Genomic DNA, 25,398 nt, shown 5'->3' with positions numbered 1-25,398 from the left:
TAGAAATCACACCATAAGCAACATGTGTAGCATCTCAGCCTAAAGGCTGCAGTATGTTTTTTAGAAGTGCGCCCAAGAACAGTAAAAGTTGGAGCCTTTATTGTTCTTTAGATATTCATCATGTACATCAGGGGTTTTTAAACCCTGGGTCTCGACCCATGGGTGGGTCGAGAGCCAAAAAATGGGTCACCGACAAAAATAATAATAATTAAATAAAAAAAATTTAAGCACATAAAAAATAACTTGTACACAAACTACCCCTTGTGGATGCTTTACGTTACACAGTGAAACCAGATTGCCACCATTTTCATTAATTAAGTACTTTTTTTTTTTCTTTTTCTATTTATTTATGCATTTTCTCCCATTTTTCTCCTGATTTATCGTAGTCAATCTGTCTTCCACTGCTGGGGATCCCTGATTGCATTTGAGGAAGGTATATTTCCTGCTCATGCCTCCTCTGACCCATGCACAGTGGGTCCTTAGCAGACCCCTTCTTTTTCACCCATGCACTCTGCACAGGTGCCCCTATCTGCTAATCAGGGTCCCTGCACAGCGTTTGAAGACCCCACCCACATAGTCTGATCATCCCTCCCTAAAGACACGGTAGCCAATTAGAGTCTGCTGCAGACACTGCCAATTATGCCCGCCAGATGGCACCCAGCTGACCAGTGGCAACGCTGAGTTTCGAACCGAGGAGTTCAGAATCTTGACGCTGGTGTGCCAGTAGAATATCCCGCTGCGCCACCTGGGTGCCTTGTTTTGTGTTTTGTTTTGATAAATTTGATTGTGTTTTGATGTGTTGCCTGGGTCGCGGTAAAAATCATGGACAAAATGTGGGTGGCTTGACAAAAAGTTTGAAAGATCCTGATGTACATGGTTGGTAGCAGTGGGTGAAACTGCATTTTTTTAAATGCTTAAAGTCAAGATGAAGTTTAACATATTAATATGCAGCAAAACCACAAGCTTCAATAACCTGCCTAATTCTCTCAAACTTTACTGATTAACTTACGCCGGATGCCCTTTCTTATGCAACCTGGGCATGGGACCAGCATCGAGAGCTCACTGACAAGTGTATATCTCCCAATGACTAGGCAGTTTCGGCCACCCATCTCGAACATTAGCCAATTATGTCCATGCTGCCCCCCCCTTCCTTAATATAAAGATTACTTTTTAACTGTGCTGATGCATTTTATGTCTGTTTGAACAGCCACGTAAAGCATTTCTTCCACAAACAGTAAGAGTGAACTGGACCAGCTGTGTTTACAGCACAGCCTACTTATAACCTGACATAAGACAGAAGGGACTGTAAACCACCACCATATATGTAGAAGTGAGAAGCGTTTAGCTGAACAAACTGCACGTAACAGATGATTTTTTAAAATAGTTTCAAGTAGAATGAATTATGGAATGTGTATTGATTTCTAAAGAGTTTATATAGAAGGAAGGATGGGTTTGTATCTTAAGGAGTTGGTGGGGAGCGAAAGAAAAGAAAGAGAGAAACTTTCAAAACTTGTCTGGTGTTAATTGGATTTTACATAATAAAACACCTACAGCAAGACACTACGCACGTGACACATCCTCCGACACGTGTGCAGTAGCCGACTGCATCTTTTCACCTGCACGAGACAAGTTCATATGCGGATCAGCTTTGTGTACAGAGAGCCACACCCTGATCAACACATTATCCCTCGACTCCGTGCAGGCGCCATAAACCAGCCAGCAGAGGTCATAATTGCATCAGTTATGAGGTCTCTATCTGGCTTCCCATCCTGTATGAACAACAAGCCACTTATTGTTCATATAGCCGCCCAGCCAGATGCCAGAGCCGAGTTTCGAACTGACGAGTTCGTAATGTCAGCTATGGTGTGCTAGCGTGTTTTACCGCTGTGCCACCTGAGCGGCCACTATGCAATTTTTTTTCCCTTTTTATCAAACACTTTATCCTGGTCCGGATCGCAGCAGGTCCAGTTCCACTTGGAAACACTGTACGCCAGGCGGGAATACCCTAGACAGGGCACCAAACTCTGGAACTCTCTCCCACTGTCTGTTCACGACTGCTTTACCATCACTTCCTTTAAAGCTCAAGTTGAAGCTATTGTTCTTTAAGTGTTAGTTTTGTTGTTTTCCTCTCAATGCTTGTCAAAGTGTTTTTGGGTATGTAAAAGGCGCTACATAAATTTTACTTATTATTGTTATTTAATACATTAAAAAATATATATTTACGTCTATAGGTACCTTTCATTCTGCCTGTTTCCTATTTACTCAGTTACTGTAAGAATATATTTAATTTTGCACCTTTCCAGTCTTTCTACACTGTGTTCACTGTGCACATGTTCCATATACAAACATCTCTATGCTAATCTCTCTTCCCACACAAACACACCTTATTTGGGGAATAAATACAAACTGAATGCTGCACCTTATGTGTTTGTGATTCGCTGTATCCTGTGTGGCAGAGAGGAGGAGTTTTTCAGAGCGTCTGAGTTCAGGACCAGGCCAAGGTACTAAGAGAGTTGTCTCTGACTCCTGCAGCAGCAGCACACTGTGTCTTAAAATGCCTAAAACCCATCGCCTCTCATCTGAAGGTATGATCACAGGTATTTTACACGCAGTATTTTACATGCTTAATGCTTTTTTGCAGTGGTAGCTTGGTGGTTAAGATACTGGGCTAGTAATCAAAAGATTTCTGGTTCAAGCCCCACCACCAAGTTGCCACTGTTGCCCCCTAAGCAAAGCCCTTAACTCCTAATTGCTTGAATTGTATTCAGCCACAATAGTAAGTCACTTTGGATAAAAACATCTGCTAAATGCTGCAAATGTAAATGTTACTTCTAGCCTGTGTATAGACCTCTGTACAGAAATACACCGATCAACCATAACATTAAAACCACCTCCTTGTTTGTACACTAACTGTCCATTTTACCAGCCCCACTGACCTTATAGAAGCACTTTGTAGTTGTATAATTACTGACTGTAGTCCATCTGTTTCTCTGCATGCTTTGTTAGTCCCCTTTTACCCTGTTCTTCAATGGTCAGGACTCTCCCAGGACCACCACAGAGTAGGTATTATTTGGGTGGTGGATCATTCTCAGCAAAGCAGTGACACTGACATGGTGGTGGTGTGCTAGTGTGTGTTGTGCTGGTATGAGTGGATCAGACACAGCAGCGCTGATGGAGTTTTTAAACACCTCACGGTCACTGCTGGACTTAGAATAGTCCATTAACCAAAAATATCCAGCCAACAGCGCCCCATGGGCAGTATCCTGTGACCACTGATAAAGGTCTAGAAGATGACCAACTCAAACAGCAGCAATAGATGATCGATTGTCTCTGACTTTACATCTACAAGGTGGACCAACTAGGTAGGAGTGACTAATAGAGTGGACAGTGAGTGTACACTGTATTTAAAAACTCCAGCAGCGCTGCTGTGTCTGATCCACTCATACCAGCACAACACACACTAACACACCACCACCATGTCAGTGTCACTGCAGTGCTGAGAATCATCCACCACCTAAATAATACCTGCTCTGTAGTGGTCCTGTGGGGGTCCTGACCATTGAGGAACAGCATGAAAGGGGGCTAACAAAGCATGTAGAGAAACAGATGGACTACAGTCAGTAATTGTAGAACTACAAAGTGCTTCTATATGGTAAGTGGAGCTGATAAAATGGACAGTGAGTGTAGAAACAAGGAGGTGGTTTTAATGTTATGGCTGATTGGTGTATGGTCTGTATGACCTAAAGTTGTGCTACAACATGATTACACCACTGGGAACTCAATAATGAGCCTTCATTTTCTTTAGCTGTGATGTGTTATATAAACACCACCCAGAGATTCAAGTGTTGTCCGTTAGTTCCAAACTTGTGGTTCAACAGTAGGAGAGGCTTAGCAGGAGACAGAACACCTACAGAAGAACCTGATCCATGTGCACTTTATCCACTTAATTTGATGCAGTCTTTGTTTTATTAGTTTTAATTTTGAATCAACGTGTGTTTGTCAGCAGAGGTTTTTACTGTGGAGAACGGAGGTTCAGAGCACTCAGAGAAAACCTGTCTGTCCCCGACAAAGACTTGGACTCCTGGACAAATGCGCCGTCTTGGTTCTTCAGGTGTGAACACTCAAATCAAGAAATACACACACAAACACATCCAGTCAAGAATCTGGGCACAACTGACTAAAGCAGCAGTCAACTGACTAAATCTCCTTTGTAATTAATAAAGTATCTATACCGAGTAGGCATAACATTATGACCACCTTCCTAATATTGTGTTGGTCCTTTTTTTGCTGCCCCATACAGTACAAACTGTGATGCACTGTGTATTCTGACACCTTTCTATCAGAACCAGCATTAACTTCTTTAGCAGTTTGAGCTACAGTAGCTCGTCTGTCGGATCAGACCACACGGGCCAGACTTCGCTCCCCACGTGCATCAATGAGCCTTGGCCGTCCATGACCCTGTCACCACTGTTCCTTTCTTGGACCACTTTTGATAGATACTGACCACTGCAGACCGGGAACAGACCCAGTCGTCTAGCCATCACAAATTGGCCCTTGTCAAATTAGCTTAAATCCTCACGCATTTTTGCTGTTTCTAACACATCAACTTTGAGGATAAAATATTCACTTGCTACCTAATATATCCCACCCACTAACAGGTGCCGTGATGAAGAGATAATCAGTGTTATTCACTTCACCTGTCAGTGGTCATAATGTTATGCCTGGTTGGTGTATCTATTTATCTGTCTGTCTGTCTATCTATTTAAAGGGAATTGCATTTAAGATGATTGAAGAAAGGTCAATAATACAAGCGCTCAGCTGTTTCTGTGATAGTCTTAGATGTTGTTTGTGGCTGGTGATTAATGATTAAAGCTGGTTGAGAAATTCTAAGGTTAACAAGATGTACTCAGATGAAATAAATGAAAATAAATGTGTTTTATTTGTTTAACACTTTTTGGTCACTGTATAATTCCACTCTGTTTTACAGGTGAAAAATACTGAAAACAAACTAAACAAAACCCTTCTTTTACTAGATATGTCTAAATTGTTCATTGGTAGTTTATCTGTATATACACTATATTGCCAAAAGTATTCGCTCGTCTGCCTTCACACGCATATGAACTTGAGTGACGTCCCATTCTTAATCCATACAGTTTAATATGATGTCGGCCCACCCTTTGCAGCTATAACAGCTTCAACTCTTCTGGGAAGGCTTTCCACAAAGTTTAGGAGTGTGTTTATGGGAATTTTTGATCATTCTTCCAGAAGCGCATTTGTGAGGTCAGACACTGATGTTGGACGAGAAGGCCTGACTCACAGTCTCCGCTCTAATTCATCCCAAAGGTGTTCTATCGGGTTGAGGTCAGGACTCTGTGCAGGCAGTCAAGTTCTTCCACACCAGACTCGCTCATCCATGTCTTTATGGACCTTGCTTTGTGCACTGGTGTGTGGTCATGTTGGAACAGGAAGGGGCCATCCCCAAACTGTTCCCACAAAGTTGGGAGCATGAAATTGTCCAAAATATCTTGGTATGCTGAAGCATTAAGAGTTCCTTTTACTGGAACTAAGGGGCCGAGCCCAACTCCTGAAAAACAGCACCAGACCATAATCCAATGAATACTTTTGGCAATATAGTGTACATTAACAATCTTGTCTGATCAACAAGCAGGTTTATATCAAACATGTTTTCATTGTCATAACTACTAAATATTTCTAATTACTGCTAATAAAACAGGTATAATTGTTGTTGATCTTAGGTTCAGATCATTACCTGAACTCCAGAGACAGCCCTGGGACTAGTAAACAGGATCCTAATCTGTGGACGGTAGAGGACGTCATGTGCTTCATCAGAGAGCTGGATCCTCTGTTGGGGCCACATGCAGACCTCTTTCGCAAACATGTACGTATTCTAACAATAGTTCTTAATTCTTTTTAGCAGATGTTTAATCCAGGTGCTTTTTGTTGGTGTGGTAGTACGTGGCACAGTAAAGTACTTTTCATTCATTAGATATGGCACCAGCTAAATTAATGCTCTGATGTGCTTGCCTGGTAAAAAAGATTATTTACCAGTTCCTGGTAAAAACCAAACCCTGCCTTCGGTCACTGTGTGAGGTCTGTGTTTTTCCCCATGCTTGTGTGGGTTCTTTCTGGCACACTGATTTTTACCCACAAATACATGCAGACGATAGACTGGCTGTTCTGTTGGCCCTGGGTGTAAGTAATGCCAAGTTCACACTACACGACTTTCCAAGTCGTCAGGTCGCTGTACAGTTCCACACTACACAACTGGATCTCTTGTAATCGGGAGTTCTTCAAGTCGGTGTGGCTTTCACACTACACGACTGATCAGCGATAGGGGGTTTCACACTACACCATCTATCACCAACTGGAGTCGCAGGTGAGCTTCTCCGGTCTCCCAAACTACGTTTTGTCACGAAAACAAACACGAGAAGTGACGAAGGTTTAATGATACCACGTCCAAAAATGCACGTCAACAAGTAGCGAGCGATCAAAGTTTGTGCGCTGATGTGCAGCGTAAAATCAAGGAGAAAAAATAAATGAATCTGAGTGGATTGTTGGTGTTGTTTTGTAGAGAACGATAAGGTCAGAAATACTGTAAAAATTGTGTGTGTCGATGTATTCTGATAGAAACTATATTATGCCCCGGTCCCACCTTTTTACAACTCCTCCCCTGCGTTTCCCCTCACCACGTATCTTGCATTCTCATTGGCTGTTCGACACCGCACTCATTGCCAGTCGGGCAACTCAGATCCAGATATTTGACAAGCTAGATATATAACTTCAGTCGCTCGGATCGAGTTGTTGAGTAGTTCACACATAGCAATTGAGAGCAGAGTTTCGATCGTCGAACGAACGCCGAGTTGCTCCCGAGCCCGCACGAAAATCAGGGCAAAAATCATGTAGTGTGAACTAGGCATAAGTCAGTGAGTGAGTATGTTATGCCCTGTGATGGATTATCACCCTGTCCAGGGTGTGTGTCTTGTATCCAGGAGACACTTGGCCTATCGAACCTTGATCAGAGAGATCTTTTATGCTTATCTTTTATTTATCTAAATAAAAAAACAATCAAACTATCAAAACAATGCTGCACATTTCCCTTTTTGTGTAAAAAACTGAAATGAAATTTTAAAACAAATCCCACACTATATAAGTAAATGAAAAATACAAATAGTCACCTCAAATAAATCGCCATTTTCTAAGCTACAGGTACAGCGAGGTGACACTGACATCATCAGAGCAAGATAAATCTTGGCAAAGCATTATACAAATAATGAAACTGATATCTGGTAAAATATTTTACTGAATCAAATTATTTTAATCTGGAAATCTGTATAGATAGTAGTGCCCAATGTTAAATCTTAAATTACAGACACTTTTCTGTTGTCAGACAGTTACAGTTATGGTAGTGACGTGGTAGTGTCCGTTGTAGTGGGATGAGTGCATTAGAAATTGATAGAAGTTCTGGGCCACAGTTCTGTAAACTGACTAATTAAAACTGGAACTCTGTAGTGGTCCTGGAAGGGTCCTGACTATTGAAGAACACGGTGAAAGCAGGTTAAAAAGATATGTAGAGAAACAGATGGACTACAGTCAGTAATTGTAGAACTACAAAGTGCTTCTATATGGTAAGTGGAGCTGATAAATTGGACAGTGAGTGTAGAAACAAGGAGGTGGCTTAAATGTTATGGCTGATCTGTGTACGTTTGACGTTAACAGTTCTCAGGTCTGTGATAATCACCTATTTTGTACCAAATATAATAAGAGAATATTTTTGCAACTTTGCAACTAATATTAATTCCTTAATTTTGGCAATAGAAGCCGGTTGCTCTTATATAATCAGTCTAGTGCCCTAGTCTGTCTGCTCCCTCATTTACTTTCCACTAGCATGTGTTAGAGGATTATGCATGTGTCTTGAGGTTGCTGATTCTGACTCCTATTTCTTTGGCTGGTTTAGGAGATTGATGGGAAGGCTCTACTGTTACTGCGCAGTGACATGATGATGAAGTACATGGGCCTGAAGCTCGGTCCTGCCCTCAAGCTCACCTTCCACATTGATAAGCTCAAACAAGGTCGCTGATTAGAAAACGCTGACTTCTCTACCCCACCAAGCACATGGCATGACGGGAAGCGTGTGCCCACTGAAGCATTACCGGAGCAGTACTGTAGCAGAGCTTTCAGTCTGGCCATTTCTGAATGTGTGACACTGTGTCCTATAACTTGATGGTTGTTGTTTGTTTTAGTGTTTGTTATATATAGCATATTCGCTTCCTGTCTCAGATAGGATCAGCTGCCTAACCCTACATTCACACCGACTGAATCAGAGATTGCTGGTCACTAAAGGGCTTTTTTTCTTAAGTTTACTCAAAACAATCAACACAAATAATTAAGTAAGACCCCTATAGTGTATCATATTATGTTTTAAGATGAATGGGCCAGCCACTCACACGCAAAACACACACGCTGCAACCAGAGCTGGATTCTGAGTACATCGTATCGAATCTCAGCTCTGTCTTGCCGGCTCCAGGCTGAGTGGCTGTATGAGCAACGATTGGCCGGTTGTTCAGTTGGGGGGGGGGGGGGGGGGTCTCTCTCTGTCAGAATGCGATTACGACCTCTGCCGGCTGATTAGAGGCGCCAGCACAGAGATGAGGAAAGAGTGCCCTTAGGGTGTGTCTCTCCGCATGCAACACTAGGTGGCGCAACACTCATCAATGTGTGTGTGGAAAAAATGCATCCGGCTTGCTGCTCATATGTTGGAGGGGATGTGGGTTAGCTTCGATCTCCTCGGTCAGGGCAGGGTTCGGCATAGACAGAGAGGAAGCACGATGCAAATTGAACAATTGGACGCACTAAAGGGGGAGAAAAAGGGAAAAAAAATGCAAAAAAAATATATATATATATATTAATGGGCCATGGCTTTCTTCAAGCCTTGTTAAAATTGTAGCCCTAACTGACACAAATTCTGTTATACTCTAATGAGCCAAAACATTAGGACCACTGCCCAAAAATGTGCATGGCAATGCCTAATTTATAACAGTTGTGTATGATCATACAATGACTTGATTGATTGGGTGATTCTGATGAGGAATATCTGAAACTGCAGGTAATACAGTGGTCTGTGGAGGGACAACCCATGAACCCCTGACAGATTGTTAGGTGGCCAAGACTCATTGATGCCAGAGGACATTAAGGCTATGGCGTCTGGTACAGGCCAACAGAAGGGTTACTGGGGTTCAAATTGCAGATAATTTTAATACTGGTGATGAATTAAATGTGTCACAACACATGCATGCATCAAACCCTTTTGTGGTTTGATGCTGTAAAAGTGCCAACGTTAACCTACCGTACACAGTCGAAAGCACATACAGTGGGCACATCGGTGCAATGGAAGGCAACTGGTCTGATACAGCTGGTTTTTTTCCAAAATCATATGGATGGCCAGGCATGTGTGCATCATTTAGCTGCTGAAGAGATGGTACCAGGATGCTCACTAGGATGATCAACTTTGCAACCTACAGAAGTTGAAGGACCTGCTGGAAGAGTCTTGGTACCAGAGACCACAGGATTGCAGAATGTTTTGTAGAGCAGGATTTTTCAAACCTTGGGTCGTGACCCTTGCGTGAGTTGTGAACCAAAAAATATGGGTCGCAGAGAAAATAACAAATTTTAATAGGCACATAAACACGAAATTTACTTTTCCATGTATGGCTTTATGTGAAGGCTTTACGTTACATTTTGTATACCACAGTGGGACCAGATTGCCACCATTTTTATTAATTAAGTATATTTTGTTTTGTGTTTTGTTTTGATGCATTGTTTGTGTTGCCTGGGTCACAGTAAAAATCATGAGCAAAATGTGGGTTGCTTGAAAAAAGTTTTAAAAACCCTGTTGTAGAGGACATCTCATCAAGTCAGAGCTGTTTTACAGCACATGAGCCGGGTGGTCCTAATGTTTTAGCACACACACAGTATTACAATGTGTTTTAACAGGGCCCGAATACTGAACTTGGTAATCTGTCCTGTGTGAACCTGTCTTACACATGTGATTAGTTGTTGGCTCATCATTAGCATTGCTCCTGATTTACATAAAAGTAAAAAAAACTCGGCCGCTCATGTGGCGCAGCGGTAAAACACGCTAGCACACCAGAGCTGACATTTCGAACTTGTCGGTTCGAATCTCAGCTCTGCCATCCGTCTGGGCTGGGAGGCTACATGAACAGTGATTGGCTTTTTATTCATACAGGCTGGGAGCCGGAGCAGGGACCTCATAACTGATGCAATAACGACCTCTGCTGGCTGATTGATGGCGCCTGCATAGAGTCGGGGAAAAATGCATTGATCAGGGTGTGGCTCTCCGTTCACAAGGCTGATCCGCATATGAACTCGTTTCATGCAGGTGAAAAGATGCAGTCGGCTGCTGCGCACGTGTCGAAGGGGGTGTGGGACAGTCTCGCTCTCCTCAATCAGTAGTAGGGATCAGCATCAGTAGAGAGGAAGCGTAATGCAATCGGGTAATTGGAAAAAAACTCACCTCCGCTTTGTTGCATCTCTGACTCCGCCCACTTTCTCTAACTGTCGCTCCACCTCCTGCCCCAGTTTATTGTCACATCTTATTAAAAACGAATGACCTATGACTGCTTTGTTGTAATAACTGTAATCGGTGTGAATGCAGGGTAACAAAACATTCATTCAAAATGTTCCGTGTTCCTGTTTATGCCCAGTTTTAATCTATGCAGGATCATAGCCCCTTTAGGTCTCTGTTCTTAAACCAGCCTTATTTTGATCATAAATTGTATATCTCAGTAAACAAACAAGGGCTCGGACTTCTTTAATAAAGGTCAGATAAACACTAGGTCAGTGCCACTGATTTTTGGCACTGGTTCTAATTCATGTCTCTTTAGAGGCACTGTTTCATACCTAATACTGAATTTTATACACATGTACAGCACATAACCTGCAAATAATACCACAATAACCTCCAGTTTTTTATTGTCTTGTTTATACTTTCTGTCGTTTGTACTTTTTTACTGTTAATACTATTCTGTTAGAGTTCATACATTGTTGTAATGCTTAAATAAAATAAAAGGCTTAAATAAATAATAAACAAAAACAATAACTTAAATAAACTTTTTTAAACTGTTAAGGCACTTACTTTTTTTAAAACTCCAGTCTCACTTCTTCATGAACTGCGGAGTGATTTGTGATGCATTTAATTAACTTTTTAATCTTACCTATTGTATTTATACCATCAAACCAACACAAGGGGGAGGCAAAGTCTGTAACACTTATTGTTTACATGTATACCCTTAGTTATATATTGCTGTTAGATATAGAGGAAGAAAAGATTAAGAACACTTTTATTTGTTTATATAAATATATAGACACTGATCAGCCATAACATTAAAACCCTCTCCTTGTTTCTACACTCAATGTCCATTTTATCAGCTCCACTTACCATATAGAAGCACTGCAGTGACACTGACATGGTGGTGGTGTGTTAGTGTGTGTTGTGCTGGTATGAGTGGATCAGACACAGCAGCGCTGCTGGAGTTTTTAAATACCGTGTCCACTCACTGTCCACTCTATTAGACACTCCTACCTAGTTGATCCACCTTGTAGATGTAAAGTCAGAGACGATCGCTCATCTATTGCTGCTGTTTGAGTTGGTCATCTTCTAGACCTTCATCAGTGGTCACAAGATGCTGCCCATGGAGCGCTGTTGGCTGGATAATAGTGAGGTATTTAAAAACTCCATCAGTGCTGCTGTGTCTTATCCACTCATACCAGCACAACACACACTAACACACCACCACCATGTCATTGTCACTGCAGTGCTGAGAATGATCCACCACCTAAATAATACCTGCTCTGTGGTGGTCATGTGGGGGTCCTGACCATTGAAGAACCGGGTAAAAGCAGGCTAAAAAGATATGTAGAGAAACAGATGGACTACAGTCAGTAATTGTAGAACTGCAAAGTGCTCCTATATGGTAAGTGGAGCTGATAAAATGGACAACGTGTGTAGAAACAAGGAGGTGGCCTCATCAGTGTGTGTGTGTGTATATATATATATATATATACCGACCAGACAGGTGAAGTGAATAACACTGATTATCTCTTCATCACGGCACCTGTTAGTGGGTGGGATATATTAGGCAGCAAGTGAACATTTTATCCTCAAAGTTGATGTGTTACAAGCAGGAGAAAAAGGGCAAGTGTAAGGATTTGAGCGAGTTTGACAAGGGCCAAACTGTGATGGTTAGAGGACTGGGTCAGAGCATCTCCAAAACTGCAGCTCTTGTGGGGTGTTTCTGGTCTGCAGTGGTCAGTGTCTATCAAAAGTGGTCCAAGGAAGGAACAGTGGTAAACCAAGGGCAGCCAAGGCTCATTGATGCACGTGGGGAGCGAAGGCTGGCCTGTGTGGTCCGATCCAACAGACGAGCTACTGGAGCTCAGATTGCTGAAGAAGTTAATGCTGGTTCTGATAGAAAGGTGTCAGAATACACAGTGCATCACAGTTTGTTGTGTATGAGGCTGCATAGCCGCAGACCAGTCAGGGTGCCCATGCTGACCCCTGTACACCGCCAAAAGCGCCAACAATGGGCACGTGAGCATCGGAACTGGACCACGGAGCAATGGAAGAATGTGGCCTGGTCTGATGAATCACGTTTTCTTTTACATCCTTTGGAGGGCCGTGTGCGTGTGAGTCAGCCATTGTATGATACCTCTGGAGCAGACAGGGTTAAGGGCCCAACAGTGCGCTGCATAGCAGAGGCTGGATTTAAACTAACAATCTTGTGATTGATAGCCCAAAGCTCTACCCACTAGGCTACCACTGTCCCAGTTTTTAGTTTAAAAAATACTGGCACTAGCTAAAGAAAAATAAAAGTTCTTAATTGTCACCAAAATAAAGAGAAATTAGTTTGAATAACTAAATAAATTTATCTTGGTTCATTCCACTACAAATACCATGGGCATTACTGGGTGTGGATGCAACACCACATAGAAGGGGTGTCCACATACTTTTAGTCATATAACAGTTTTAATAAAATCACATGTATTACATTTAAGCTCACCTACTCAGTGATATATGTATTATTCAATTAATTTTTTTATTACAACATATTCATACCCCAGTGAAACAAAAAATCACGGATGATCACTTCAGTAAGCTCAGGTAACACCAAGGCCAAATTGGTCCCTTGGTCATGAATCAACATGGGAAAATAAGAGCACTCAAATAAATTCAAACAAAAGTGTGTTCATACTGTAGTGGCGACAGGTATTTAACCCATTTTTATTTTTTGTTAACTATTAAACAGTGCTAATTGTCGATACTAGTCCAATATTATTTCCTCTGGTAAACTTACATTGTTAACATCGGTAATTCAACATGAACTCAAGAGATTGGCTAGGCCATGTAGCTTTACATCTGTTACTGTCTTCCCTTTGTGTCCTTAGTTTTTTGGGCAGATAGTATAAAATGTTCTCTAATCTGTCCATCACTAATTTGTTCAGGAGACCTATATCTTTATATATACTGAACTCAGGTTTTCCTGAGTGAGCAAAAATGTAGCTATTTAAACTACAGTAGACCCTTAACCCTTTGATGCACAACCTGGGTCAAAAGTGACCCGACTGAGTTTTTATTTTCTATATCTTTGCAATAAATTAATTTCGTCATTCAAGCTTCCATGAATTCCTCAATTAACTTGTTTTTGATCATCACAAATCCTTGTTTCAGTTTTATATTTTTTACTTTTTAATAAAAATCATTTTTGTATCACTACCCTTCTAATGCACAACATGGGTCAAAAATGACCCTTATGTATTTACTATGGAATTTGACAGAAACTACTGACATTTGTAAGTGTTTGTAGTCAAAAACATATTTACTGATCTTTTGAAAGACAACCAAAGATTAGGCCCTTGAATCTTGAATATGTCCAATACTATTTGCTTGCTAGCTGTTTACATATTCTAGTATAGATAGCTTTTATTAGCTAAGACAGTAAATACATGAATAACTGACTAATGTGCATATGAAAATATTCTTGAATGGATGAATATGGGTCATTTTCCACCCATGTTGTGCATTAGAAGGGGTTTGCTTAGCTTGTGCATCACTTACGAATTTAATTGGTAAACCCCCGCTTACCTAACCTTTCTAATGTCTTAAATGGTCTTTTTTCTTATAAATACAAGTATATTTTCCCTTAATCTTAAATGATAGAATAGACATTCATGTAATAAACAATAATAAACAACAATACACAGTAGTACTGTACATAAAACACACACATCACATTTCAGTACAGTACATGTGCTGTACCATACACCATAATACATTTCCTTCTTTGTTTTTATAAAGTGTATCTACCAGAAACAACAATAACTCTCATATTTCTCTATTATTTCCTTCTTTATTTCAATAGTGTTGTATTTTGTAGAAAGAAAGAATACTTTACTCAGCGATTTCCTTCTTCTCTCTCACTCATTGTCTCCTCTGTCTGATACACAGTGACAGCTGCTGGCAGGAGTAATTATACCACAACGAATAGTAATAGATTTGTTCATTTTCTCAGCACTACGCTTCCGCTGCAACTTCTTTGGGGACATTTTAATATTGAATTTTACAAAATATAAAGAAAACACAGAAAAAACACTGTCCGCTGTCCGAATGTTCGCTCACTGTATTTATATACAGAGAGAGACGGTTGGAGTCAACTTGTTTGTGACGTCACGTGTTTCGCGAATTTTGGTTCGCAATTTGAAATTTGTTTGTACATTAAGTTGAAAAAGATCGTTCGTAACCCAAAATGTTCGTATGGTGAACCGTACGTAACCCAAGGGTCCACTGTATCAGTTAGTGTCTTCAGTCCCCAAACATTCATTAAGTGTTGTTAAAGGGTGGCAGCAAAACCATCCAAGCCCAGCTACAAGTTGCAAAAACCTACATCAAGTCTGCAAAAAGCATGTGGGAAAATGTGTTATTGTCTGATAAAACCAACGTTTTGGCCATAATTCCAAAAGGTATCTTTGGTATCATCACCATAAGAAACACTATACCCACAGTGAAGCATGGTGGTGGCAGCATTATGCACTGGATCTGTTTTTATTTAGCTGGAACTGTAGCTTTGGTCAAGGTAGAGGGAATTATGAACAGTTTCAGCACGACAATGACCCAAAGCATACCTCCACATCAACAAAAGAATGGCTTTACTGAAAGAAGGTTAAAGTTTTGGAATGGCCCAGTCAGACTGAATCCAACTGAAAGTCTGTGGGGAGACCTAAAGAGGATGCCCTCACAATCTGACAGATATGGTGCATTGGGTAAAGATTGCTGAGTCAAGATGTGCCATACTGATAGACTCATACCCAAAAAGAGTAAATGCTGTCATAAAATCAAAAGATGCTTCAACAAAGTTTCAGTTTAAGCTGTTTTATATATACAGTGGGGGAAATAAGTATTTGATCCCCTGCTGATTTTGTAAGTTTACCCCCTTACAAAGACTTGAACAGTCTATAATTTTTATGGAAGGTTTATTTTAACAGAGAGAGACAGAATATCAACAAAAAATCCAGAAGAAAAACATTAAATAAAAGTTATAAATTAATTTTTATTTAATTAAGGGAAATAAGTATTTGATCCCCTACCAACCAGCAAGAATTCTGACCCCCACAGACCGGTTATGTGCCCATGAGGCACACAAATTAAGCCTGTCCCTGTATAAAAGACTCCTGTCACAGAATCAGTTTCTTCCGTTTAAATCTCCCGACCACCATGGGCAAGACCAAAGAGCTATCAAAGGACGTCAGGGACAAGATTGTAGACCTGCACAAGGCTGAAATGGGCTACAAGACCATCAGCAAGAAGCTTGGTGAGAAAGAGACCACTGTTGGTGCGATAATTCGAAAATGGATGAAATACAAGATCACAGTCAATCGCCCTCGCTCTGGAGCTCCATGCAAGATCTCACCTGGTGGGGTAAGAATGATTCTGAGAAAGGTGAGGTCAGTCCAGAATTACACGGGAGGAGCTTGTCAATGATCTCAAGGGAGCTGGGAGCACAGTCACCAAGAAAACCATTAGTAACACACTTCGCCGTAATGGATTGAGATCCTGCAGTGCCCGCAAAGTCCCTTTGCTCAAGAAGGCTCATGTACAGGCCTCAAATACTTATTTCCCTTAATTAAATACAAATTAATTTATAACTTTTATTTAATGTTTTTCTTCTGCATTTTTTGTTGATATTCTGTCTCTCTCTGTTAAAATAAACCTTCCATAAAAATTATAGACTGTTCAAGTCTTTGTAAGGGGGTAAACTTACAAAATCAGCAGGGGATCAAATACTTATTTTCCCCACTGTATATATATGGCGGCTGCTGGTCTTTCAAAGAGGGGAAGCTCATTGTCGGCTTACATCATAAAATTTGTCAATTTATTTACACATAAATTCTGCCCTCTGTTCCTTTTACAAGAAAATGGCCTGAAATGGGTTGCAGTTTGTCTTTCGACTTCACTCGCAAAATCCGCGATGGGACTGAAGCTCCTAGTGATTAAGTGACTAATGAAGTGTGTTGCTTTGGCAATACGAATGTCCCTATTTGTCATGCCAATAAAGCTTCTTTTGAGTTTGAGTTTGAGAAGTGACGGTGTAGTGCTCAAACGAGCTGTCAATCAAAACGGGATTCAGCCTTTCCACTGATCCTCCAATCATCTTGCAGAAGCTCAGCGTCCAGACCCGCCCACAGCCCCATTCACCCCCAGAGACGCTCAGCATCCGGGGGCGGGACAAAATCGAGGCATTTATCCAATGCATAAAAAAAAAAACCTCAACGCAGTCCCATAGAAGTGAACAGACGCTCAGCTTCTGCGGGCAAATGCATTGACGCTACGGGAATGTATGAGTTAAGTTAAGAAAATCAAGTCGGTTTGTGATAATTAGCTGATTCTGAACGAACTCGTCTTCGAGATATACGTGTTCTAACGCATTTGTAGTCAATGAAATGTTAACACATCTGTACATATTTGACCATTTAATTTTGGACATTTTAGGGGAAGCTGAGCTTCCCTTGCAGTCTTAGAGAAATCGCCACTGATTTATATATATATATATACTGTATATATATATATATATATATATATACAGTGTATCACAAAAGTAAGTACACCCCTCACATTTCTGCAAATATTTCATTATATCTTTTCATGGGACGACACTATAGAAATGAAACTTGGATATAACTTAGAGTAGTCAGTGTACAGCTTGTATAGCAGTGTAGATTTACTGTCTTCTGAAAATAACTCAACACACAGCCATTAATGTCTAAATAGCTGCAACATAAGTGAGTACACCCCACAGTGAACATGTCCAAATTGTGCCCAAAGTGTCAATATATTGTGTGACCACCATTATTATCCAGCACTGCCTTAACCCTCCTGGGCATGGAATTCACCAGAGCTGCACAGGTTGCTACTGGAATCCTCTTCCACTCCTCCATGATGACATCACGGAGCTGGTGGATGTTAGACACCTTGAACTCCTCCACCTTCCACTTGAGGATGCGCCACAGGTGCTCAATTGGGTTTAGTCCATCACCTTTACCTTCAGCTTCCTCAGCAAGGCAGTTGTCATCTTGGAGGTTGTGTTTGGGGTCGTTATCCTGTTGGAAAACTGCCATGAGGCCCAGTTTTCGAAGGGAGGGGATCATGCTCTGTTTCAGAATGTCACAGTACATGTTGGAATTCATGTTTCCCTCAATGAACTGCAGCTCCCCAGTGCCAGCAACACTCATGCAGCCCAGGACCATGATGCTACCACCACCATGCTTGACTGTAGGCAAGATACAGTTGTCTTGGTACTTCTCACCAGGGCGCCGCCACACATGCTGGACACCATCTGAGCCAAACAAGTTTATCTTGGTCTCGTCAGACCACAGGGCATTCCAGTAATCCATGTTCTTGGACTGCTTGTCTTCAGCAAACTGTTTGCTGGCTTTCTTGTGCGTCAGCTTCCTTCTGGGATGACGACCATGCAGACCGAGTCGATGCAGTGTGCGGCGTATGGTCTGAGCACTGACAGGCTGACCTCCCACGTCTTCAACCTCTGCAGCAATGCTGGCAGCACTCATGTGTCTATTTTTTAAAGCCGACCTCTGGATATGACGCCGAACACGTGGACTCGACTTCTTTGGTCGACCCTGGCGAAGCCTGTTCCGAGTGGAACCTGTCCTGGAAAACCGCTGTATGACCTTGGCCACCATGCTGTAGCTCAGTTTCAGGGTGTTAGCAATCTTCTTATAGCCCAAGCCATCTTTGTGGAGAGCAACAATTCTATTTCTCACATCCTCAGAGAGTTCTTTGCCATGAGGTGCCATGTTGAATATCCAGTGGCCAGTATGAGAGAATTGTACCCAAAACACCAAATTTAACAGCCCTGCTCCCCATTTACACCTGGGACCTTGACACATGACACCAGGGAGGGACAACGACACATTTGGGCACAATTTGGACATGTTCACTGTGGGGTGTACTCACTTATGTTGCAGCTATTTAGACATTAATGGCTGTGTGTTGAGTTATTTTCAGAAGACAGTAAATCTACACTGCTATACAAGTTGTACACTGACTACTCTAAGTTATATCCAAGTTTCATGTCTATAGTGTTGTCCCATGAAAAGATATAATGAAATATTTGCAGAAATGTGAGGGGTGTACTCACTTTTGTGATACACTGTATACACACACAGCGGGGAAAATAAGTATTGAACGCATCAACATTTTTCTCAGTAAATATATTTCTGATGGGACTACTGACATGAAATTTTCACCAGATGTTGGTAACAACCCAAGTAATCCACACATACAAAGAAGTCAAAACAAATAAGTCCATTAACTAAGTTATGTGTAATAAAGGTGAATGACACAGGGAAAAAGTATTGAACACGCTTACTGAAATTTATTTAATATTTAGTAGAAAAACCTTTGTTGGTAATGACAGCTTCAAGACACCTTCTGTATGGAGAAACTAGTCGCATGCATTATTCAGGTGTGATTTTGGCCCATTCTTCCACACAAACTGTCTTCAGATCATGACGGTTCCGGGGGCCTCTTCTATGAACTCTGATTTTCAGTTCTTTCCATAGATTTTCAATTGGATTTAAGTCAGGTGATGGACTGGGCCATTCTAGCAGCTTTATTTTCTTTCTCTGAAACCACTTGAGAGTTTCCTTGGCTGTGTGTTTGGGATCATTGTCTTGCTGAAATGTCCACCCTCGTTTCATCTTCAGCATCCTGGTAGATGGCAGCAGATTCTTATCAAGAATGTCTCTGTACATTTCTCCATTCATCCTTTCTTCAATTACATGAAGTCTACCAGTATCATATGCTGAGAAACAGCCCCACACCATGATGTTCCCACCTCCAAACTTCACTGTTGGTATGGTGTTTTTGCTTTTCTCCTCCAAACATGGTGTGTGCTATGACATCCAAAGAGTTTAATTTTGGTCTCATCTGACCAGACTACATTTTCCCAGTATTTTATAGGCTTGTCCAAATGTTGTGCAGCAAACTTTAAACGAGCTTCAACAATGCTTTTTCTTCAGTAATGGAGTCTTGCGTGGTGAGCGTGCATAAAGGCCATGGCAGTTGAGTGCATTACTTATACTTTTCTTTGAAACAACTGTACCTGCTAATTCCAGGTCTTTCTGAAGCTCTCCGCGAGTGGTCCTTGGCTCTTGGACAACTCTTCTGATCATTCTTTTGACTCCTCTGTTAGAAATCTTGCGAGGAGCTCCTGGTCGTGGCCGGTTTATGGTGAAATGATGTTCTTTCCACTTCCGGATAATGGCCCCAACGGTGCTCACTGGAACATTCAGAAGTTTAGAAATATGTCTGTAACCAATACCATCAGTATGTTTTGCAACAATAAGGTTGCGAAGGTCTTGAGAGAGCTCTTTTCTTTTACCCATCATGAGATGCTTCTTGTGTGACACCTTGGTAATGAAAAACCTTCTTGTAGGCCATCAATTAGGACTAAACTAGCTGATATTAATTTGCACTGATAGGGGCAGGATAGCTTTCTAAATACTGACAGATTTCAGCTGGTGTTTTAGCTTTCCATGCCTTTTTGCACCTCTTTTTCTTCATGTGTTCAATACTTTTTCCCTGTGTCATTTCACTTTATTACACATAACTTAATTTTTGGACTTATTTGTTTTGACTGCTTTATATGTGTGGATTACTTGGGTTGTTACCAACATCTGGTGAAAATTTCATGTCAATAGTCCCATCAGAAATACATTTACTGAGAAAAATGTTGATGCGTTCAATACTTATTTTCCCCGCTGTATATATATATATATATACATATATATATATATATATACATATATATATATATATATATATATATAGTTTATGCATTTTCTCCCTTTTTAGTGCGTCCAATTTGCCCGATTGCGTCATGCTTCCTCTCTACCAATGCCGATCCCTGCTCTGATTGAGGACAACGAAGATAACCCACACCCTCTCCGACTCGTGGGCAGCATGCCGTATGCATCTTATCACCTACACTTTGACGAGTGCAGTGCAGCTCAGCGTTGTGCACAGAAAGACACACCCTGAGAGCACTGTTTTCTCATCTCTGTGCAGGTGACATCAATCAGCCAGCAGAGGTCGTAATTGCACCAGTCATGAGAGAGAGAGACCCCATCCGGCTTAGTCCCACCCATATCTGAACAACAGGCCAATCGTTGTTCATGTGGCCGTTCAGCCTTAGCCGGCAGGCAGAGCTGAGATTCAATACGATGTACTCGAGATCCCAGCTCTGGTTCCAGCATGTGTTTTTACCGCTGCGCCACCTGAGCGGCCAGTTTAAGCTGTTTTTCAATATAATTGTACAGATTATTGGTCACATTAAAGGTAGAAAATGATTTATCTTGTTCTATTTTATCACAAAAATCTGGCATTGTAACAGGAGTGAACTTGGTGTGAGTATTAGTTGTATTGCATTATTAGTTGACAATTAACAACCAGATTGCATCAATTGACATAAGATCCTACTAATATCTTCTATTTCTGAGAAGTGTTTTATGAATTTATGTGGGCAGTACTCACCTGCTGGCAAATGTGTACACAGAATGCAAAAAACGCTACAACGTACTGTAAATCTTACCACATCCTGATAGTAAACAGGAAGAAACATGTGAGCTTAGTTCACTGGCCTAACCCACAAGTGTGTGTGTGTGTACTCTAAACATTACGCAGACGCCTGAATGTCACTTGATTTACATCTGTTTAAAAAAGCTGGAGATGCTGGGAAACCCCTTGGACCAGAGACATCTCACAAAATCCTTACACTGAAAACTGTAATGAAAGGCCACATTGTGCTGGCATTGTGTTTCTTAAATGTGATGACCACATGACTAAAACAAAAACTAGAAGTCTGAGCCTTCGAGTAATTTGAATACTATGACTGAAATGGTTTGTATAGCATGCAGCCTGTATAAAGAAAAAGCCCGTATAAATCACCAAGCCCGTAAAGAAAGTCTATATAAAATTGGATATACACCGATCAGGCAGAACATTATGACCACCTTCCTAATATTATGTTGGTCCCCCTTTTGCTGCCAAAACAGCCCTGCAACTGTGCTGCACTGTGTATTCTGACACCTTTCTATCAGAACCAGCATTAACTTCTTCAGCAATTTGAGCTACAGTAGCTCGTCTGTTGGATCAGACCACACGGGCCAGCCTTCGCTCCCCACATGCATCAGTGAGCCTTGGCCGCCCATGACCCTGTCGCCGGTTTACTACTGTTCCTTCCTTGGACCACTTTTGATAGATGCTGACCACAAGAGCTGCAGTTTTGGAGACCACTTTTGATAGATACTGACCACTGCAGACTGGGAACACCCCACAAGAGCTGCAGTTTTGGAGATGCTCTGACCCAGTCGTCTAGCCATCACAATTTGGCTCTTGTCAAACTTGCTCAAATCCTTACGCTTGCCCAGTGTCCAGTGTAAAATAAAAATGAAAATGTACTCTGATTGTGGTATGGTGTTCCTCTCATTGCTGATTGTAGGTTCTACATATAAATAAAGGTTATACTTTTTAAAACTAAAGTCAAGCATGCTTTGTTTACCAAGGTAAATTGTCTTACCAAATAAATTGAATTAACTGATCGATCACAAGGATAAAATGTGTTGTTTCTTAAACAAATGTAACTTATGCTTTCCAATATCTGATGTGTTTTTAAATTCTCTTTGTGCAGAATTATACACCTTGTAGATGTAAAGTCAGAGACAATGGCTTATCTATTGCTGCTGTTTGAGTTGGTCATCTTCATCAGTGGTCACAGGGTGCTCCCCACGGGGCGCTGCTGGCTGGATGTTTTTGGTTAGTGGACTATTCTCAGTCCAGCAGTGACAGTAAGGTGTTTAAAAACTCCAGCAGCATTTCTGTGTCTTATCCACTCATACAGTGTCAGTGTCACTGCAGTGCTGAGAATAATCCACCACCAAAATAATACCTACTCTGTAGTGGTCCTGTGGTGGTTCTGACCATTGAAGAACAAGGTGAAAGCAGGCTAAAAAAGGTATGTAGATAAACAGTTGGACTACAGTCAGTAATTATATAACTACAAAGTGCTTCTATATGGTAAGTGGAGCTGATAAAATGGACAGTGTAGAAACAAGGAGGTGGTCTTAATGTTATGCCTGATCAGTGTACAGATATAAACAAAGGAAGAAATACATAAGTAAAAGAAATACAGACCTACACCAAACAGACGTTGATGTATGATAACGTAGAAATAAATTCAAGACATTTATTTTAATATGCCCCTTTAATGACAACAATGTGTTTAATCATTTATTTATTAATGTATTAAACCATTTATTTGTGCATTCATGTACTTATATTTATGTCCTCCATAGTCGGAAAGAAAGCATTTTAGCAGGACACATTCAGTTAAACCACTTTATGTTGTCCATGTAACCATGACTGTGCCAGTCAAAGAAAGCCACACTGCAGTTCAGAGCCGGTCCCATGGAGACACAGCAGGGTGACACACACACACACACACACACACACACACACACACACACACACAAATGCTCAAGCAACAACAAACACTGCCACTCCTGTCTCAACCTGTTCTAGCTGGCTAGACAGGCCGAGGCCTAAGCTTCACATGGGAAAATGAATAATTTACACATTGCCCTTAATATCAAAGGAGTGCAGTATTAAAAGTGGGCGAAGGTTCTCTAGTGATTAGAGCTTCCATACGCTCTGCTTGTACCATGGCCTGCCCAGACAAACTGGACTTATTTAATATTAGATTCACCCTTTCTGTTTTTTATTTTATACTGGAACTGTCTAAATATTTGCTGAACCTGATGACAAACCAGTACTAAAATTCTGTCATCGTAATATGCAAATGTAAAAGGCATAATGTGCACTAGGTCAAGGTGGTTACAAGGTGAACTACACTTCTAACTGAACTTCTATTTTATATTAATTCATACACGATCAGCCATAACATTAAAACAACCTCCTTGTTTTTACACTCACTGTCCATTTTATCAGCTCCACTTACCATATTTGTACAATTACTGACTGTAGCCCATCTGTTTCTCTGCATGCTTTGTTAGCCCCCTTTCATGCTGTTCTTCAATGGTCAGGACTCTCCCAGGACCACCACAGAGCAGGTATTATTTGGGTGGTGGATCATTCCCAGCACTGAAGTGACACTGACATGGTGGTGTGTTAGTGTGTGTTGTGCTGGTATGAGTGGATAAGACACAGCAATGCTGATGGAGTTTTTAAACACCTCACTGTCACTGCTAGACTGAGAATAATCCACCAACCAAAAACACCCAGCCAACAGCACCCTGTAAGCAGCGTCCTGTGACCACTGATGAAGGTCTAGAAGATGACCAACTCAAACAGCAGCAATAGATGAGCGATCGTCTCTGACTTTACATCTACAAGGTGGACCAACCAGGTAGGAGTGACTAATAGAGTGGACAGTGAGTGGACACGGTATTTAAAAACTCCATCAGCGCTGCTGTGTCTGATCCACTCATACCAGCACAACATACACTAACACACCATCACCATGTCAGTGTCACTGCAGTGCTGAGAATCATTCACCACCTAAAGAATACCTGCTCTGTGGTGGTCCTGTGGGGGTCCTGACCATTGAGGAACAGCACGAAAGGGGACTAACAAAGCATGCAGAGAAACAGATGGACTACAGTCAGTAATCGTAGAACTACAAAGTGCTTCTATATGGTAAGTGAAGCTGATAAAATGAACAGTGAGTGTAGAAACAAGGAGGTGGTTTTAATGTTATCGCTGATCTGTGTCCACATAATCTTGGCCATATAGTGTAGGATGTACAGCAAGACTTTAATTAATAAACCAGTGTGTTTTTAGCAGTTAGATTGCTAGGGCAGCTAATAATAAGCACTATTTATAGACTATCTAATATACTAATAAATTAATTAAATGCAGTAGTCTCATTATTAATTAAATACTCATACATCAATTTAAACATGACTATAGTTCCACATTCATATTTAATGATAAAATATAAATTACTTGTTCAATTAATTTATGCTTATTTATTGATTTTAAAGGGTTGAAAAGGTGGCATGGTTTTGCACCAGGTAGTGAGGGTGATGCACAGCCTTGGGGTCCTAGGTACATGGATCAGAACCTTACCTTTGGCCTATGGCATAACCTCCATAATTTTGCATGGGTGTCCTCTGAGTGCTTTAGTTTACTTTCACTTTCTACAAGTGTGCCAGGCTGACTGGCAACATTTAAACTGCTCTTGGCTGTCAGTAAATAAAGGGTGAGTTATGTCCAATGTTGGATTTGTCCTGTCCACAGTAGTGTTTACTTAAAGTGCACTACTAACACAACACAAGCTTCAAAACTTAAAATATAGTTCATATTTAATGTAAACACCAACAAATATGATCAGTAATTATGTCTGAATTATGAAATGAGCATAGCTTCAATAAAATAAACCCAGTCAGTAACAGTACTGGGTAATTTCTCTGTACACACTGAGATTAGGAGACGAAAAGAGGAAGCATGCTGCCTGGAAATCAAGTGCTGTAAAAAAACTGACAGCCTGTAAAACCCAGTGCCATTTAAAGGGTCATCTCTCCGGGATCCTCTGAAACATGTTGGAAAACCCCATGAAGAAACCCCCAGACATGACTAAAAAAACGTCGTTTTCAGCTTGTCACTAGTGATTTCACTTATTGTAGCTTTTCCGTAGAGACCTCAAAGTCTCACTTTGGTGGGTTTCAGCTTGTTGCTTCAGACTGAGAAATGTTAAAAACACATACAGGAAG

The 25,398-nt window shown here is 41.1% G+C and overlaps 1 protein-coding gene across 4 annotated transcripts in view; it reads left to right on the top strand.

The window, feature by feature from the left end:
* LOC134309921 (polycomb protein SCMH1-like) overlaps window positions 1-8,570 on the top strand; it is a 38,613-nt gene extending 30,043 nt beyond the window's left edge. For 3 of the 4 annotated variants that reach the window (XM_062991374.1, XM_062991371.1, XM_062991372.1), the window contains exons 13-16: window positions 2,457-2,585; window positions 4,004-4,111; window positions 5,757-5,899; window positions 7,976-8,570. In XM_062991374.1, the coding sequence (XP_062847444.1) occupies window positions 2,457-2,585; window positions 4,004-4,111; window positions 5,757-5,899; window positions 7,976-8,098 (503 nt within the window). In that variant the 3' untranslated portion in view covers window positions 8,099-8,570. The remainder of the gene's footprint in view (window positions 1-2,456; window positions 2,586-4,003; window positions 4,112-5,756; window positions 5,900-7,975) is intronic. The other variant, XM_062991373.1, reaches the window with a different exon arrangement.
* The last annotated feature ends 16,828 nt before the right edge of the window (window positions 8,571-25,398 follow it).

Source organism: Trichomycterus rosablanca, chromosome 3, assembly GCF_030014385.1.
Source record: "Trichomycterus rosablanca isolate fTriRos1 chromosome 3, fTriRos1.hap1, whole genome shotgun sequence".
Lineage (NCBI taxonomy): Eukaryota > Metazoa > Chordata > Actinopteri > Siluriformes > Trichomycteridae > Trichomycterus > Trichomycterus rosablanca.
Note: the sequence above shows the minus strand (reverse complement) of the source record. Positions and strands in the feature narration are given on the sequence as shown.